General features: G+C 42.1%; 1 protein-coding gene across 2 annotated transcripts in view; it reads left to right on the top strand.

Moving 5' to 3' along the window:
- Nucleotides 1–20604, top strand: part of LOC126161635 (mRNA (2'-O-methyladenosine-N(6)-)-methyltransferase) — a 160707-nt gene that overhangs the window by 54059 nt on the left and 86044 nt on the right. For both annotated transcript variants that reach the window (XM_049917595.1, XM_049917596.1), the window contains one exon: nt 584–815. In XM_049917595.1, the coding sequence (XP_049773552.1) occupies nt 584–815 (232 nt within the window). The remainder of the gene's footprint in view (nt 1–583; nt 816–20604) is intronic.

Genomic DNA, 20604 nt, shown 5'->3' on the forward strand with positions numbered 1-20604 from the left:
TTTCCATTTAAACCATTTGTATTGTGTAATTCCTTCCAGTCTTTACTACTTACATAATTCTTGAATTCCTCTGTTGTTTTTTCATGTTTTATCCTTGACTTTTTCTATCATTACCATGTTTTTTTGTCATCCATCATGGTTGTCAAATATAATCATGATCTCAAAGGATATATAGGGGGTAAAAGATGAGATTTTGCAATCTGTAAGTGTTTATAAAAATGTTAATGGTTGTCGTAAACCTAGTAGAACTTGTATGAAGGGAAGTAGATCATATGAAACTCCTCAACGGATAGAACTTCTTGCTGTTTTGTTGGTGTATATGGTAAGAGTTACCTGCTCTCCCCTCACCCCTCACACATACACACACACACAGCATAAATGTAGTTCTGTGTGATGGTTTCAACACATTACTTACATGCTTTAACTAAGCCACTTTCTATATGATATTCATATTATGATTTAATTTTAATATTTTTCAAATAGGTCTTTTACATAGGAAGCATCAGTGTTTCAAAAAATCAGTTCTATGTGTTATTCTTATTTTTAAGTATTTATTGAACAATACTTTCTTTTCTTTTTCCAGCAATCGATGCACCTAAGGATTCATTTAATCGTTGGCTAATGGAGAGAAAAGTTATTGACACAGGTTGTGATCCTTTGCTTCCAAGTAATTGTTTTCCAGAGATTTCGGCTTCTATGTATAGGGAAATAATGAATGATATACCAATAAAGCTTGTACGGCCCAAGTTTACTGGAGATGCAAGAAAACAACTTTCACGTTATGCTGAAGCTGCAAAGAAGACAATTGAATCAAGGTAAATTTTGTCCATGTTTGAAGCAGTTCCCATGTAGCATTGTGTAAACGAAGAAAATCTTGCAGTATTTCCTTATAAAGATTTCTGATTTAAGAATTCCATTATAATATTTTTAAAAAGCTATATTTCAACACTTGTTTTAAAGATGATGTAGAGAGTGAATGGGTTGAAAGCTAATTTGTAAGTGAAAGATAAGAGAGTCCATGAAACAAGGACTAAATTGCTATTAATATTCTAGATCCTATCATAAACAGTTAACAGAAACTGTTAACAAAAGTAGATTACATTTGTTCTTCATTCTGATAAAGGGAAGTAATAAGTGAAAATAAGTGATGCTTCTTCTTTTTCAACAATCTGTTTTCATTTAAATGTGATAGAAAAGCTCCCATTGTTTTTGTTGTACACAGTAATGAGGTGTGAGAGGCTGCATTGGCGCAAAGATCTTGCAGAGTACTTGCAGTAGGTGTGATGGTAAGTTTCTGGGGAAAAAAGGACTTTTCATTACTTTCTAAATTGCATTAAAAATTATCTTTGTAGTTTCCCACTATTTCATTGAAACATTCAGTTTCTAGCATTCCACTCTCATTGCTGGCACCACGTGCCAAGTGAGGTGAAACTCAGCTATGCCATAAATTCATTTGCACAGTCTTCCTCCTGAGACTAGGCACTCCTCCCCCCCCCCTCCCCCTTTCTTTAAGAAATTTACAAAAATGTTTCCAACAAATGTACATGTAATACATTAATTATAATACTGACCAAGCCATATGAAGGTTTGATTTGGGAAATGTGATCTAGACACTTCCTTGCTGTTGCAATGTCCTTTGAAAGAACTGTCACTGGAGGTACAAATTCAGGAATTTGGTAAGGTTCCTGAAACTCTCGTAAGATTTTCCCCATCATTATTAACCTTGGCAAAATACCTCATGTAAGCTTCTTGCCTATGATGCCTATGGGCTGCTTTAATGTTTTTCCTGCCCGATGCCACTTTTCCTGAGTCTCTTCTAGGGCTTTCTCAGTAGGTACTAATTCATCAGTAGATCATAAATTAGACAGTGGTGAATTCAGCTGCCAGTAAATGTAAGTTCCACTGGATTGTCTTTATGTGCCTCAACTTTGGCAGTGTTTGAACACAACCACTCCAATTTTTCCCCCTCAGGGTTCAGCATTCGTTTGCTGAGTAAGGGCTTGGTGACACCAGGGTTTCTGAGCTGGGGACTGGTAAGCACCACCAGTCCTCTGTCACCATAAGCTCTGGTCATACTCAACGACCACCATGTGGCGCAGCGGTGGAATGTTGTCTGTTTCTGAGAACGGGGGTCTTGGCTTCAATGCTTGGACTGTGAGGAAGGTACCCACCTCTATAAAAAAAACCCTCAACCTCAAGTGTGCTACATGCTGAGGAGGTGAATGGCTGTTGAGGTGAAAGAGTCTTTACCGAGCAACCTCTGGGGCACCTGCTGCACTCTGGTTGAATCAGGCTCAGGCATTCAGGGCTCTGCCTGGGTCGTTGGTTGTTTCCCTAGCGTCTCGTGGGATCATTATGGAACTGTCTCATGAAACTACTACTCCTGACAAGATGGGTGTACCATCAGGCAACACCTACACCCGCTCCTCAAAGAGAGGTTGGTTGGTCAGTCCTCCTGAAAAGAAGTCTCCGAGTAATAGTAATAGGGCATTAGTGTGCCATAACACTTTTATTGTAATTAAGCAAAATGGGGGAAGCTTTGAGAAGATATCCCCTTTCTATATTAACAAGGCATTGGAAGGTATTGCTGGGTCTCTGTAAAGTGTCAAACGACTAGGTAATGGAACGCTTTTGGCGGAAACTACTAGTTCCACCCAAGTATCTAATCTTCTGGGATTTAAGGCCTTTAGGTGACTACCCAATCGAGGCTGAATTGCATAACAACCTTAACTATAGTAAGGGCGTGGTTACCTGCTCCGATATAATGGAGATGGACCCCATGGAGTTATGTGAAGAGTGGAAGAATGTGGGCGTCAAAGAGGTGCAGAATTATATGAGGAGAGTCAATGGCAAATTGGAAAAATCGGCAACGTTTATTCTAACATTTAGTAATCCCGAATTACCGGAATATATCCTTGCCGGCTATATCTGCCTTAAGGTTTGCCCGTTTGTTCCTAACCCCATGCACTGCTATAAATGTCAAAGGTTTGGCCATACCACTATGGGATGTAACGGGAAGGCTACATGTGGCAATTGTGGAGGCTCCACTCACGAGTCAGGGACTACTTGTACACTTCCTCTGAAATGTGTTAACTGCTCTGGGGATCACCCAGTGTAGAGCAGAAAGTGTGGGGTTTACAATGAGGAAAAGAAAATTCAGGAGTTGAAAGTACAGAGACGCATACCCTATGATGAAGCTAAAAAGGCTTACAAAGCCATGCAACCACCGGTTTTTGCAACTTCTTTTGTGTCAGCCCTTAAAACACCAATAGCTAAGTGTGATTCCTTCACACAAACTCAGACCACAGATTCAAGTACGAGCACATGCACTTGTCGCTGTACCTGTGGGGGAAATGCTCCACTTGCAACTGAAGTCACTTGGAAGCCGTCAGCAGTAGACTTACCACCTAATCCACATGTTGTTGTTGTTGTTGTTGTGGTCTTCAGTCCTGAGACTGGTTTGATGCAGCTCTCCATGCTACCCTATCCTGTGCAAGCTTCTTCATCTCCCAGTACTTACTGAAACCTACATCCTTCTGAATCTGCGTAGTGTATTCATCTCTTGGTCTCCCTCTACGATTTTTACCCTCCACGCAGCCCTCCAATGCTAAATTTGTGATACCTTGATGCCTCAGAACATGTCCTATCAACCAGTCCCTTCAGCATTCTTCTGTAGCACCACATTTCGAAAACTTCTATTCTCTTCTTGTCCAAACTGTTTATTGTCCATGTTTCACTTCCATACATGGCTACACTTCATACAGATACTTTCAGAAATGACTTCCTGACACTTAAATCTATACTTGATGTTAACAAATTTCTCTTCTTCAGAAATGCTTGCCGTGCCATTGCCAGTCTACATTTTATATCTTCTCTACTTCGACCATCATCAGTTATTTTGCTCCCCAAATAACAAAACTCCTTTACTGCTATAAGTGTCTCATTTCCTAATCTAATTCCCTCAGCATCACCCAACTTAATTCGACTACATTTTATTATCCTCGTTATGCTTTTGTTGATGTTCATCTCATATCCTCCTTTCAAGACACTGTCTATTCCGTTCAACTGCTCTTCCAAGTCCTTTGCTGTCTCTGACAGAATTACAATGTCATCTGCGAACCTCAAAGTTTTTATTTCTTCCCCATGGATTTTAATTCCTACTCCAAATTTTTCTTTTGTTTCCCTACTTCTTGCTCAATATACAGATTGAATAACATCGGGGAGAGGTTACAACCCTGTCTTACTCCCTTCCCAACCATTGCTTCCCTTTCATGCCCCTCGTCTCTTATAACTGCCCTCTGATTTCTGTACAAATTGTAAATAGCCTTTCGCTCCCTGTATTTTACCCCTGCCACCTTTAGAATTTGAAAGAGAGTATTCCAGTCAACATTGTCAAAAGCTTTCTCTAAGTCTACAAATGCTAGAAACGTAGGTTTGCCTTTCCTTAATCTTTCTTCTAAGATAAGTCATAAGGTCAGTATTGCCTCACGTGTTCCAATATTTCTACGGAATCGAAACTGATCTTCCCCGAGGTCGGCTTCTACCAGTTTTTCCATTTGTCTGTAAAGAACTCGCGTTAGTATTTTGCAGCTGTGACTTATTAAACTGATAGTTCGGTAATTTTCACATCTGTCAACACCTGCTTTCTTTGGGATTGGAATTATCATATTCTTCTTGAAGTCTGTCTCATACATCTTTCTCACCAGATGGTAGAGTTTCGTCAGGACTGGCTCTCCCAAGGCCGTCAGTAGTTCTAATGGAATGTTGTCTACTCCCGGGGCCTTGTTTCGACTCAGGTCTTTCAGTGCTCTGTCAAACTCTTCACGCAGTATCGTATCTCCCATTTCATCTACATCCTCTTCCATTTCCATAATATTGCCCTCAAGTACCTCGCCCTTGTATAGACCCTCTATATACTCCTTCCACCTTTCTGCTTTCCCTTCTTTACTTAGACCTGGGTTTCCATTTGAGCTCTTGATATTCATTCAAGTGGTTCTCTTTTCTCAAAGGTCTCTTTAATTTTCCTGTAGGCAGTATCTATCTTACCCCTAGTGAGATAAGCCTCAACATCCTTACATGTGTCCTCTAGCTATCCCTGCTTAGCCATTTTGCACTTCCTGTCGGTCTCATTTTTGAGACGTTTGTATTCCTTTTTGCCTGCTTCATTTACTGTATTTTTATATTTTCTCCTTTCATCAATTAAATTCAATATTTCTTCTGTTACCCAAGGATTTCTACTAGCCCTTGTCTTTTTACCTACTTGATCCTCTGCTGCCTTCACTACTTCATCTCTCAGAGCTATCCATTCTTCTTCTACTGTATTTCTTTCCCCCATTCCTGTCAATTGTTCCCTTATGCTCTCCCTGAAACTCTGTACAACCTCTGGTTTAGTCAGTTTATCTAGGTCCCATCTCCTTAAATTCCCACCTTTTTGCAGTTTCTTCAGTTTTAGTCTACAGTTCATAACCAATAGATTGTGGTCAGAGTCCACATCTGCCCCTGGAAATGTCTTGCAATTTAAAACCTGGTTCCTAAATCTCTCTTTTACCATCTGTCTGATACCTTCTAGTATCTCCAGGATTCTTCCATGTATACAACCTTCTTTTATGATTCTTGAACCAAGTGTTAGCCACATACCACTCCCCAACTTCAGAAGCCACCTAAGCCATCCCAGCAACCCAGGCAGCCTTCTCCTCCTGCCAGTAAAGAAAAGCGTTCTTCTAAAAGTAGTTCTAAGTCCAAGAAAGCAGTAGGTAAGCATTCGGATCCACGAACGCTCTCCCTTTTTGATGGCGACTATGCTCTTGAAGAACTAGAGAACGTGGAACCGGATAACGTTCCCCCTGACCTTCCCTGTAAATCTCCCCCAATGAGGGAGAAAGGAAAGAACCATCATTGCTAACCAGTGGCTTCCATAGGGACTTCTGTGTTGCAGTAGAATTTGATTGGATATCGCTCACATTTGGAAGAATTGCAGCTGCTGGTCCAGGATAAACCATTCTGCATCTGCTTACAAGAAACGCATTTTAAAGTCACAGACACACCTACATTATGGGGCTACCACATATACAGGAAATACGATACTACTGTAGGCAGGGCTAAAGGTGGAGTGGCTATTTTTCTTGATGACAGATACCACTCCTCTGCTGTCCCTCTTGCCACAACAATCCTAGCAATTGCTGTGAAAGTTTTCTCACCATTTGTTTTCACAGTGTGTTCTTTGTACCTGCCCCCCCCCCCCCCCCCCATGACACTTTGGATGGGGACGCACTGGCAGACCTCTTCCGGGCACTCCCGCGCCAATTCCTTCTTGTGGGGGACTTCAGTGCCCACAGTGTGCTGTGGGGCTTGGCCCACAATGTGCTCCAGGGGTAGACTGATCGAGTGACTTGTCCATTCTGAGGATATCTGCCTTCTGGACGCGGGTTAGATGACTCACTTTTCCACAGCTACAGGGTCTTTTTCAGCTATTGAGCTTTGCTTTTGTTCCTCAGCTATTGCAGATTCAGTTCAGTGGGAAGTGGCTCCAGATTTACATTCTAGTGACCACTTCCCAGTGTGGATTCGTCTGCCGCCTAGGACAGTGACCAGCAGGAGACCACACAGGTGGATGATACAAAGGGCACATTGGTTACAGTACAGTCAACAGGCTATTTTTGAATGAAAGGATTGTGCACAAGAGGCGGTGGCCCATATCACTCATGAGATCCAAAGGGATGCCGTAGAGCCTATCCCCAGGTCAAGTAACCACCTCGGCCGATGGCCTGTATTGTGGTGGAATGACGACTGTCAATTGGCAATTAGGGCCAGATGGACAGCTCTTTGGTACTTCAAATGGTGTCCAACTACAGACAATCTTCAGGTCTGTGATAGCACATGCAAGGCGAGTGATCAAAGACCGGAAGAGGGCTCTCTGGAGGGAATTCACGACTTCCATTAATCGGTCCACTTCCGCTGCGCACTTTTGGGAATCAATAAGACAGATTTCAGGCAAGGGTAGTCCGCATTCCCTTACGGCCTTGTCCAATAATGGGATCTTGGTGGACATGCCAGAAGAGATGGCTCACATTTTAGCTGAACACTTCTTTACTGTTACTAAGTCATCCAGACAATCTCCTGCTGTTCAGGTATTCTGTCGGACTGCAGAGATGAGGAAGCTCAATTTTTTCTCACGTAATGAAGAAGTCTACAACCTTCCATTCTCCATGTGGGAACTGGGATCAGCTTTATCTGCAACCAAAGACACTGCTCCAGGACCTGATGAGATCCATTATACCATGTTTCGTCATCTGTGCCCTGAAGCAAAAGGTCAGCACCTCTCTTCATTCAATCAGATTTGGTTTGATGGACAGTACGCCATGACTTGGAAGGAGGCAATCTTAATTCCATTCTGGAAACCAGGTAAGGACTGGAGCGCCTCTAACAGTTATCGGAGTGTCACCTTTACTAGTTGTATGGGTAAGACTCTTGAACGCTTGGTCAACCACCGCCTCGTCTGGCTGCTCGAATCCTGAGGTTACCTGAGCCACTCCCCGTGTGATTTCAGGTGCTACCGTTCTACTCTTGACAACTTAATTCTACTGAAGACGGCGATACGGGAGTCCTTTTTACACCGAAACAATTTAGTTTGTGTGTGTTTTGACCTCGAAAAAGCATATGACACTACTTGGAGGTACAACATCCTTCACCAACTTCATGAATGGGAAGTACGTGGACGCCTGCCGCTTCTGATCCAATCCTTTCTCGAGGACAGGTGTTTTCATTATCGCATTGGTGATGCCATATGTGATAGCTATGTTCAGGAGAATGATGTGCCCAGGGCAGTGTCCTCAGTGTTACATTGTTTGCCATCGCTATCAATGGCATTTATCTGCAGTCAGGAGCCCTGTCAAATGCTCTTTGTTTGTGGATGACTTTGCAATCTTCTACTCTTCCTCTGATCTTATGACGACAACGAGGCAGCTACTACTGACCATTAGGAGGCTGGAAACCTGGGCCCAGATAACTGGTTTTCAGTTCTCACCTGAGAAGACTGTGTGTGTCAATTTTAATTGTGCTCGTCAGAGTTTTAACCATCCAGAGTCTACAATGGGGGACCGTATTTTACTATTTCAAGACACAGTGTGCTTTTTGGGTTTATTATTTGACTCGAAATTAACATGGCTCCCACACCTGAAAGACTTACGAACAAAGGGCTTCTGGTTGTTGAATATTTTGAAATGCCTTGGTGGAAAAACATGGGGAGCTGACAGATCCCGCCTCCTACAGTTTTATAAGGCATTTGTTCGATCATGCTTAGACTATGGCAGCTTGGTCCATGGATCGGCCCGTCCTTCCTACCTCAGGATGTTAGATGTTGTCCACCATGCGGGCATTCGGATATTGACTGGAGCCTTTCGGACCAGCCCAGTTCAGAGTCTGTGTGCAGAGGCTGGTGAACCACTACACTGGATTCAGCGATGTATCCTTTTGGCTCGACAGGCGCTGAAAATCTCAGCGTCACCCCAGGCATTGGCATTTAGTTCAGTGATCCAAATCACCTTTGAACGACTATTCAGGAATCGGCCCCATGCGACCCAGCCATTTGGTATACGTGCTACGGCCTGCTTCAAGGATCCGGATCTCTCGGGCATGAAAATACACATACAGGGATGGAACGCACTGCCGCCTTAGTGTCTTCGGCAGCCCAAAGTAATTCTAAGCTTGACGCAGTACTCGAAAAATTGTACTCCAGATATGGTTTTTACAACATTGTTTTTGTCTATTTTAAGTATGTACCATAGTTTTATTGTTATTTATACAGATGGATCCCAGCAAGGGAATGCTCTCGGTTGTTCTGTCATTTTCCCTGATCGCGTTTTTAAAGTGTGTCTTCCAGAACAATTTACAAATTATGATGTGGAGTTATTTGGCATTCTAATAGCACTGGAGAGGGTTCACGAACATCACCATATGAGTTTTCTTGTCTGTTCTGACTCTCTTAGTGCACTGCAAGCGCGTCACCAAATGTATCTGGTAGACCCGCTGATTCAGCTCATCCATGACTGCTTACAGCGGCTCCAATGCAGTGGCAAGGAGGTGATCTTTTGCTGGGTACCTGGCCACGTTGGGATACAGGGTAATGACATGGCTGATAAAGCTGCCAAGGAAGCATGTTGGGATGGTGCTGTCCATCAATGTCCCATCCCGTTGCATGCCGTTATCTCATTTTATGACAGATGAATCATGTGCCAGTGGGAGACTGAATGGTTGCAGGGGTCGGACAACAACAAACTGCGGTCACTCGAACTGACCACAAAAGCTTGGCTGATTTCGTGTCAGCCTCACCGCTGGAAGGAGGTTTTGCTTACCAGACTGCGCATCGGGCATAGCCCTTTCACACATAGCTTCCTCCTCCGGGGGGAGGATCCACCTTTCTGTGAAGCTTGTGGCGTGCCGCTTTCAGTTCAGCATTTTGTGGCTACATGTGTCCTGTATACGATAATAGGGAAGCCCTTGGTCTCGCAGGAGATCTGCCGACCATCCTCTCATATACCGATACCAGTGTTAACCTAGTGGTGAAATTTTGTGAACTATCAGGCCGCATCCCTAAACTGGTGGGGAAGGGCGGCAGACTTTAGTACGTAATAAACTTCTCTGCATGTGGGGACAGCCTTCGTCCCCACCCATGATTTCATGTTGATTTTTCATCAGGGCGCTGATGGCCATGATGTTGAGTGCCCCTTCAACCCATCTCATCATCATCATCATCATCATCAACATCATCCAGTTTTTCATCTCAAGGGTGATAGTACATGATTAGCAAACATGAAAATTCCATATGACCTTCTCAGCGAATGTGGGTTTCGGGTAATATGAAGTGGTGGTAGAGTGGCTCACAGCAAACCCAAAATGTAACTACTTGAATGCCCTGAATTGAGCGCAGTACTCGGTGGGGTGATGATCATTCCCGGCTTTACTATACAATATCAGTGGTGGCTGCTGTGTAAGAGCAGAAGAGCATGTGAACACCCTAACTTTTGACACCTTGTGGATTTATCGGTTATTTTTCTTGGAATGCTATTAAACATGATGTAGATGCAGTAATTGTGAAACTTGGCATCAGGGTCTTGAGCACAACTTCACTTGTGCATCTTTAAGCTTCTGCGCATGCACAACTGGCATGATGTAATTGCTGTAAGGGCCAAATACATACAGATTTGATAAACAATGTGCACAGTTTATGGTGTGAACTGCTAGCCCTTACGACTCAATTACTAATTTACATCAATGCTACCAGGTGGTAGCACACTGCAGCAGACTGTATATCTACGTTTGCCATAGATCTTGCTAGGTGATAGCACACTCCACAGATATGTGAAATCACACTAAAATTAGATTGGACATCAGTATATGTTATACTGGAAGAAAACCTATTTTGTGGGATTCTGAATGAGATATGGTACATTCAGTTTTGGTTTTTATTATAGAGTAATCCATTTGAGACTCTGAGAACAATAAAACACATCATTGTCGATTATGAGATGGTGGCATTTAATTGTGCTTCTGACATCTATTGATCTTATGGTTTATCTGTACTGTAGTCCAAAATTTTAGATGTATATGAACATTCACAAAAAGCTGTCCCACTGGTTTCTCTGATATTCACTTAAATAGGGGAGGGGGGGGGGGAGGAGCAGGAGGAGGAGGAGGTGGTGAGGTGGTGGTGGTGGTGGTGGTGGTGGTGGTAAGTTCCTATGGGACCAAAGGGGGGAGAAGGTCGGCCTTATGGCTCTCAGTGCCTCATTTGTTTTCGACTCAAGTGACCTTGCTGGTAGTTAATACTACTTGAATTTAATCATTTTCACAAACAACTGCTTGTGTTTGGATTTGGTTGTCTACTGTACAGGAATTGGCTTTCCTGTGAAGTGTCAACATGAACCCTGTTGAACTTGTATTAAGCACTAACAAAAAAGAAAATTATCAGGAAAAGTTAGCCGCAAAGAAATTAGGGCATTCCAGACCAGATTCGTTGTCCAAGAAAGTGACAAAATCAAATAAATATGGCTGCAAGTGAGCATTTAACAAAGGAAGATCTAGGATGGAATGCAACAATTCTATGAAAAGGAAAGTTGCTACTCATCGTATAGCAGAGGTGCTGAGTCACAGATAGGCACAACAAAAAGACAGTTGCAAATAAAGCTTTTGGCCATTAAGGCCTTTGTCAAGAATAGACCATACACACACACACACACACACACACACACACACAATGACATCAAACCCGTATCCAGCCTGACAATCATGTAGCACTAATGCCTTTACTCTGAATCTATTTCACTGGAATGGAATAAAAAGTTAAAAAGATAATTGAGCTTTGAACTACAAGAAACTATTATCAGTGCAAAGCTTCTGATATGGTTAATATGCTGTGAAACGTTGTACAAACTTTACTGACAGTGTGCCCAATTTTAAAGTCACCTCCAGTACTTGCAGAGATGTCACCAAAGTGTAGCTTTCTCAAAAAGTAAAATAAAACTCTCTCACAAGACAGAATTTCGCTGAAAACTGAAGTGTATAAATGTATATCTCTGGATCAACTTTTTAACTTAAGCCATTAGAAGATAGATAGAAACAAAGCAATAAAGTTCCTCAAACCCAGTATCTTTCCACTTTCACAGTCTCTCTATCAGTGCAGCTGTGGTGACATGACATTTCTTTGATAGAAGAGAAGAATGTGAAGTTAATACAGATGAAAAAATGCAAGGCAATGACAGAATGTGCAATGAGGGACCACAGCAGTGAACATAGATACACACTCGAACTATGCAGCCAGAACACAGAGAAGCTCTGGAAGAATGGTGTGTAAAACTCAGCACTGCATGTCAACACATGTAGAACACCCAGTTTCCAGTGTCTCAGTGCACTTACACTCATTTGCAGCAGCGAGAGGGCCAGCAGAATGCCTCGACTTCAAATTTCTCTGCTGCACCTGGGTGGGGTGGAGCATGATGAGTTAACTCGTCCACAGCAGTCAAAGAGCTAACCTGTTTGGTTTTCACCATTTAACCTGCTCTGCTTAATCAAGCAAACACTTCCCACAACTGATGGACTTGCTCCTCCTGGTTGTGGCTAAAAATAACTAAATGGGCTAGGTAGTAGTGCACATGGTTAAATTTGATATCCCAAAATATCAGGTCCAGTGACTGGGACAGAATGGCAGCTCCAGTTTAGAGGCTGAAGGGTACTCGATTAAATTCGAAGAGATTCCAGTCAGTAATGAATACTGTAATATCTTGGAACCCTCATCGAGCAGAATCTCATGTAAAACTTGGTTGATACAAGATCATAAAAACTTGTGCCCCTGCAAATCAAAGAAAACAGGTGTGCCGATCAGGCAGTGGAAAAGAACTGAGGAACGCCACATTTAGCTTGCAATAATCCACCAGCATAGAATTGCCAAAAGGCTTCAGCGCCAAGAAAATAGGTGCTGAATAAGGTGATACGGAGGGGCAGATCATTTCCTTTGTTAGATTAGTGTAACATATCACTTTTGTTATGTGATGTGTTTCACAAGCATGTAGTGAATCGATGAATGGTTATTGCCACCATAAAAAGCTTGTTTAAGTAATGAATTGGTATTCCCCGACATTTGGATTTTTTCCCCTTCTTTATGTGCATGATGTCTGCAGTAGATGGATGCAATGTATCTGCAAGCTGGGAAGATGATAGCAATCTTATTAGGTTTGTGGTACCTACCAGTTGGGCAGTTTATTCCATGTCATCAGATCTTGCCTTGGAGACATGATGCAAATTGTATAAGAACAGCAGCTGTGACAGTCACAATGACTTCAAGGGAACAAGAGATAAAACTCATCTGTATTCAGTTGAAATCTTGAGCAGGCATTTTGGACATAGTCCATATTAACGTATTTGTGGTGTTCCAAATAATAAGCAAACTTTGTTATGTACAGTTATTGTAAATGAGACTGCAATGTATGACGCATTTATTTCAAGAATTTGGATATTGGATTGTACTCTTAACTTCCAGCAATAACTGCTGCATTTTGAAATAGAACTCCAACTGAAAGATATTGGTGAGTGTGAAGAAATAACTGGGTGAGCAAATGAAAATAGGAAATTGTAGCACCCCAGCAAACTTTACTTCACCACTCAGTATCACTATAACCAGCAAGGAACATCACAACTAGTGGCTGTGACAAAACCCTAAACAAATACTACTAGGAGTGAATAAAAGCCGCGCGGGATTAGCCGAGTGGTCTAGGGCGCTGCAGTCATGTACTGTGCGGTTGGTCCCAGTGGAGGTTCGAGTCCTCCCTGGGGCATGGATGTGTGTGTTTGTCCTTAGGATAATTTAGGTTAAGTAGTGTGTAAGCTTAGGGACTGATAACCTTAGCAGTTAATTCCCATAAGATTTCACACAAATTTGGACATTTGAGTGAATAAAACTGATAAAGAGTAAGACTAATAACCAGAAATTGAAATTGTTGAAGAAGATTGGTAATGTTTCCATGAAGATTTACTGGAGTTGATAACTGTTGTCCTTAGCAACGGAGGTCAACAGCCAGATTATGCTGCAGTGCAAAAGCAGTTGATAGCACTGCGACTTAGGAATTTTGAGGATATTTAAGTAGTCGAACAATTATTAAATCCTTTGACTACAATCACAATGAAGAAACTAACTAGTTCATGAATTGGAAAATTTGTCGCTGTGACTTCAGAGGGCTTCTGTTGTATCACTAGTCCCACGATGAGTTAACAGCAGGCATCAAGGATTGCTGCTGTGGCCCATCAACCAGTGGCAGTGGCTGTGCCTGATGTGCTGTCATTTTTGGCAGCACGGTCTGGCCTTCACATCGATCTATCTTCCTGTCGGCATTCTGACGTGGCAGGTTACAAAATAAAATGTGGTGAGCTGTGTAAAATCCAAATTGACTTAATTTCGAATTTCTTTTTGGTGTTTCACAAACATAGTTTTCTGGTGTACTACAGCATTATTGTGGCCAGCATTATTACAGTATTAAGATAAGTTTAATTATGCACATGTTATTGTACTTATTGTATGCCAATGGTGATTAGAGGTGTGGATGCAAAAGTTCTGCCACAATGGTTTAAAACTTCTAGTGTGCAATTAAGTACTTATGTAGCAAAACTAACTGCTAGTACTGAGAATAATGCATCAGAATTAAAAAAATTAAATAGAAACAACAAATACCACACTCGAGCAGCACATTAACAAGTCCTGTCAGGAAAAACGAGATTCACCGTAGCAGATGAAACTTTCCACCTTAACAGAGGAGTTAAATTCTGAGGTAAATAAAGAATATAATTTAGTCTGTAAAGAAGTGAATGAGCAATTTAGAGATGTGGGCAAGGACTTAGAATAATCAAGAGAATTAACTGATCAGGACTTTAATGTAGCATTCAGACAAATCTCAGGCCCACAAGTAAGATTAAGAGTGTTGGATCAAAGCAAAGATTTGGATGTGGCTGTTATCTGAGGTTCTGTTATTTCAGGCTGTAGTTTTACTAGCTGAGAGGAGCATGTAGTTGATTTAACCGATCATAATGTATGAGAAAAGATTGAATTGTTTGTCGGGACACATCATTCTGATGCAGAAACAGTTAGAAATAGAGCGAACTGCAGAAAATTTGTCATGAATTAACTAAAACTAAGGAGGATTTAAATTAAAGGTGGCTTAGTGAAAATAGTGGACTATCAGCAGAGCTGATAGAGGAGTTGCAGCTGCGAAATGGAGCCAATCTGTCCAAAGAATTCCCCAAGTTTAAGCCAGATGGGGAGATACAACTGCTTTACCAAAGTGTTGGGTTGATCAAAAGAGGATAGATTTTGCACTAAGTTATTCACAGGGTGACACAGCTGAGTGGGGAAGTGCTCATTCTGAAGAATGTACATCTTGGTTCAATTTTCAGCAAAAGTTTAAAAAGAAATACTGGTTTCCCAGCACTCAACAAAAATTGACACATGAGCTTCTTGACCAATAGTATTATAATAAGAGTTGGGGAATATATAATACTTATACTGAGTGAGACCTATTCAGTAGAGGAGAGTGGCTTAGTTAAAGTTTTAGTGGGTAGATTAACTTATCATGGAAGCAGGGAGATTTGGTATTTGGGATGGTCAACTGTTAATGACTTTTTATGTTTATACAACAGAGATAATAGTCAGTCAGATAACAATGAAGGAAATTGTTATCCACCACTATTTCAATGAAAGAATGAAAGTAAATTTTGTAAAATAAGGGAGCATAATAATGATAGGTGAAAGAGTCCAGCAGGTAACCCATCCCTGACAGTTTCTACAAGTATATGAACAATAAATGTTCTTATACTCCTTCATACGATTCGGGTTTGAGCCATTCGTTTGGAAACGATGAATGTTGTGGAGCCTGGGTTAGTATCCAGGATGTGACAGTGAAACAGTAATTCCTCATGTGGAAAAGTTAGTAGTTGTAACGACATTTAGGCATATGCGTTAGTGGTTGTTGAAGGAAGGAAATCAAGAGGAAAAGGAGTAAATGAAACCTATTGTATCAGGAAATATTTTTGACAGGGAATTGGATATTCATTTAGATTCTGGGAGTGAGGACTCTTTGTTATCACAATAGTTAATGGTAAATACGAGTACAAATAATATTGTCCAGCACTACCCATAACTGGAGTTCATGTTTTTGAAATAACTGGGAGCAAAGGAAAGCTTATTAAAGAAGAAACCAGATTACCATTACCTATAAAGAATCTTTACTTAGTTGTACCAAATCACAGTTTAGTGGTACTGCTTGTGTAGACTGGGTGCTTGGTTTCACTTGATTTTGATATGAATAAAGGAACAGAGTAGTATCGCAAAAATATAAGTTGAAAATATAAGTGTACCTATGAAGTGTCTTTGAAAAATTAGTCAGTACTGTTAAGTGGAGGTGACTAATGGGTGTGTGTAATGTAGTGTTGTGTTGTGTTGTGATTGCGTCAGAGGTGATGCAGGAATGGAGAGGGTGAGACCTGGCAAATAACCTACTCCTTGTCAAGAGCACCTAGGGTGTCACCAAGCTTAATGTCCCCATTCAATGGACAAATCACCATCAGCAATGTTACATATCCCCACTTCATGAGACACTGTAGAGAGGTTTGGAATTTTAATCCAGGACACTGACACAAGGAATGCTGACCAGGAGCTTTGCACCACCAACTCTCTTTCCCTTTCTCACCAAATATTAGCAGTGAAAATTTCATCTACCACCAGGATTCAAACCAGCTTACCGTCGAGTGAGCGCCACCACACAAGCTTGCGTTAGTGACCTCAACTATGGAGGTGGGTACAGTAGCAATGGAGAGACAGTTCACAGCAAGGGATGAACTAATAGAAAATATCTTAGTTGAATCACAGGAATGTAACATATTAACCCACGAACAGAGAAAGAGACTATTGGTAATATTACTTAAGTATCAGTGAGTATTTTTGGACAAACCTGGAGTGATTAGAGACTATACTTGTCTGTAAGGTAAAGGATGATAAGCTTTTTCCTTTTTTCCCCGACAAACTGTATGCTGTGTCTACAAATCTTCACCTAGCAGTCCAAGAAGAAATACAGAAAATGATTGACAGTGATATTACAGAACATAATCTGAGTGCATATAATAATCCTTTGTTGGCAGTGAGAAGACTAAATGGGGCATCATTTGGTATTAGAGGCTCGGACTTTGAATAAACAAATCAACACAGAGAGAGATAGACCTGTTAGTATGGAAGAATTACTATCTAAGTTCAGCGAAACAAAGTTTCTTAATTCAATGGATCTGAGACATGGGTACTGGTAGGTATCACTACACAAAGACTCTAGACCTTGTATGACATTCTTGTTTGATGGAAAGTCTTACCAGTTTAGGATACTCCCCTTTGGTTTTGAATATATATGTAGCAGTTTTTGTATGGGCCCTAGACAAAGCTTTGGGTAATGAGTTAACCCAGGAACTATCAATGCTTGTGGATAATCTACTATTCCAGAATGAGATTTTCACTCTGCAGCAGAGTGTGTGCTGATATGGAACTTCCTGGCAGATTAAAACTGTGTGCTGGACCAAGACTCGAACTTGGGAAGTTTGCCTTTTGCAGGGAAGTGCTCTACCATCTGAGCTACTCAAGCACGACTCACGTCCCGTCCTCACAGATTTACTTCTGCCAGTACCTCGTCTCCTACCTTCCAAACTTCACAGTTTTCATATCAATGCACACTCTGCTGCAGAGTGAAAATCTCATTCTGGAAACATCCCCCAGGCTGTGGATAAATCATGTCTCCGCAATGTCCTTGCTTCCAGGAGTGCTAGTTCTGCAAGGTTCACAGGAGAGCTTCTGTGAAGTTTGGAATATAGGAAACGAAGTACTGGCAGAAATAAGGTTGAGAGGATGAGGCATGAGTTGTGCTTGGATAACTTAGATGGTAGAGCACTTGCCCGCAAAGGCAAAGGTCCCGACTTTGAGTCTCGGTCTGGCACACCGTTTTAATCTTCCAGGAAGTTTCAATCTACTATTGGTTTCAAAACCATGAAGGGAACATTGCACCCTGCTTATTAAAACATTAAAAAGATTGCAGGATAATGGCATAATAATAAAATAAAGTAAACCTCATTTTGTAAGAGAAGAAAGTTTTTACATCATATTGTAGGAGTGAAAGGGATAAAACCCAGTGTGGAACAAATTCAGGCATTAAAAGATTGCCCAGCTTTATGAAATGTAAAATAATTATGTCGTTTCTGGGGTTAAACTGGCTTCTATAGACATTTTGTAAAACGGTCAATCTATGAAGGATCAATGACTCTTGAATCTTTTGAAACAACAGTCTCAGTATGCATGGGATGAAAATGTAACAGAAGTGTTCAACAACATCAAGAAGGCTCTATTGGAAGCTAAAATTGTGAGTCATCCTAAAACGCATTAATCTTTCAAACTGGGAACAGATGCATCTGAATATGGACTCGAGCATGAGTTGTTTTGTGGGAAATGAGATCCCAGTAAGGGAGAACATAATACAATGGCTCTTGCAAGTAGAGGTCTTAGCAAACATAAATTAAATTATACAGCTACTGAAAAAGAATTGTTGTCCATAGTTTGAGACTTACAAAAAAATATACACAGGTCAACAGGCCTTATCATTTTTAATGGAGAGTAGATTACTGTACAGTAGATTAATGAGAGGGGTATTTTTTTACAGTAGTTCAATTAAAAATAGATTATATGAGAGGTTCACAAAGCATAGTGTCACAACTACCTGTGGGAATAAATACAGGAACAAAAACAGAAATTCGTGACACTATATTTAGAGTAAATATTCAGTTACACGAACAACAAGGTGTGAATATTGGCCAGAAAAGTAAAAAATAAGCTGAAAACTGATGAATATTTTGGCAGAAGAATAGTACTATAAACAAATGAGATACTTGAACAGTGTTTTGGAGACAGTGTGACAAGTCATATCATTGGAAGTTAACCTAAAATAGCAGTAGAGGATCTAATTTGGTCCATAAACAGAGGATTTGGGCATTTCAATATACAAAAGTGCATCCAACACATGACAAAGATTTATCATTTTAAAAATTTGAATAGATAAATAAAAAGAGTATTAATAAGTTGTGATTTACATCAGAAGGTTAAGGAAAATAATTTGCAGATAACTTGTTGATTGCATTCCCTTTGCCAATGAACTTTATTGTAGTCTTCCCATAAAATTAGCAAATCAGTTGTCTAAGAGATAATTTTGATGATGTGGGCAAACCAAATTACTTACTCACTAATAATTGAACTCTGTGTAACAGTAATACTTTCAAAGAGTTTTTAACAGGGGAAGGTGTGAAACGTACTTATTTCGAAATATCACCCACAATCCAACCCATCTGCAAATATAATGAAAGCAATTGGAAGATTATCTCGTACATATTGTTCTATGAAGCGCACTACTTGGGTAATCGTGTCAACTGGAATTTCCTCAGATGAAGCGTTGAACAGAAAATTCATTTGCGAACCGCTGTTTAAGTTCTTTTCTTGGCTAGAAATATCTGTTGTGGGTTGGCAAGAGAGCCAACCGGTATGAGAGGAAGCCGAAAGGCATGCGTTTTAGCTCACGCAGGCTGGTGTGAGGTCTGGAACAGGACAAGGAAATTAGACTGTAGAAAAAACTGACGTTGCTGGTGGAATACTTAACTTTAATCGTTAAATGGTGAACATTGCTCTTGACAGTACATGTTTTACAGCATCAATAGTAATTGGTAATGGCGCCTTGCTAGGTCGTAGCAAATGACATAGCTGAAGGCTATGCTAACTATCGTCTCGGCAAATGAGAGCGTATTTTTTCAGTGAACCATCGCTAGCAAAGTTGGCTGTACAAGTGGGGTGAGTGCTAGGAAGTCTTTCTAGACCTTCCGTGTGGCGGTGCTCGGTCTGCAATCACTGATAGTGGCGACACGTGGGTCCGATGTATACTGACGGACCGCGGCCGATTTAAAGGCTACCATCTAGCAAGTGTGGTGTCTGGCGGTAACACCACATTCCTCCCCCGCAAATCGGCGCACGGTTGTGGCATAAGGCTTCCGCCCGCCGTGGGGAGGACCTCATTTTGACGTATGCGATGAGGTGGGGAGCCTAACTACAGGCGAGGCTGTGCCACCCGCACCCTGCCATTCGGACCGAGGGGAGCTAGGAAACGCCTGAAAACCTGCTCCAGGGTGCACGCCAACATGCAGTGTATGCGCCCGTAGAGAGACAGGAGAGGCCGAAGGGTCAACCTCCATCGGGCCGGGGCAACCGACGGGCGAAGACGACATATGGTCCGGAGCGGGCAAGAGTTCCATGCCGGAGGACAACTGGTCACGGGAAGCGATCAGCGGCGCGTGACCCAGGGAGGCACCTGGCGGTTGCAGCGACGCGTCCATTGCGGGCCTCACCGGCGGAAGAACAGGCGGCGGCGGCAGTGCGTCGCCATGGGGCAAAATGGAAGGCAGCGTCGGTAACACCGGGGCTGAGGCGAGCCAAAAGATGGGTCCCCAGGGCGCAGACCAGATGGCACCGTCGCTGAAAGCAGACCGGGAGCGGCAGATCCCGTGCGACGACAGAGGCGCAGCTGATTGAGATGCCGACGCACCTCACCAGAGGCCCCCAAAACCCGATACATTGCACGGCCGAGGTAGAGAAGAATGCGCCTTTCGAGCCAACGCTGTGAACCTCGATAGTGGTGGTAGTAGGCAACGTCGCCTGGGGCAAAAGCAGGTGTCTGCCACTGCACAGGAACCTGATGTGGCGGATGTAGCAAAGACATCAAGGTGCGATGAGGACGACTGTGAAGCAACTCAGCCGGCAAGCGACCATCTCGAGGCTGAGAGCGATACGAGGACAAAAAGAGCAATATCGCGTCCTCCCGAGAATGCGACTCTTCCAACTTCAGCATCTGTGACTTGAAAGTCCTGACCAAACGTTCAGCGGCACCGTTTGACTGTGGCGAAAATGGCGCGGACATCAGATGTGGAATACCATTGGGCTTGCAGAATGACTGAAATTCTGCGGACATGAATTGTGGGCCATTGTCGGAAACAATAGTC

Source organism: Schistocerca cancellata, chromosome 2, assembly GCF_023864275.1.
Source record: "Schistocerca cancellata isolate TAMUIC-IGC-003103 chromosome 2, iqSchCanc2.1, whole genome shotgun sequence".
Lineage (NCBI taxonomy): Eukaryota > Metazoa > Arthropoda > Insecta > Orthoptera > Acrididae > Schistocerca > Schistocerca cancellata.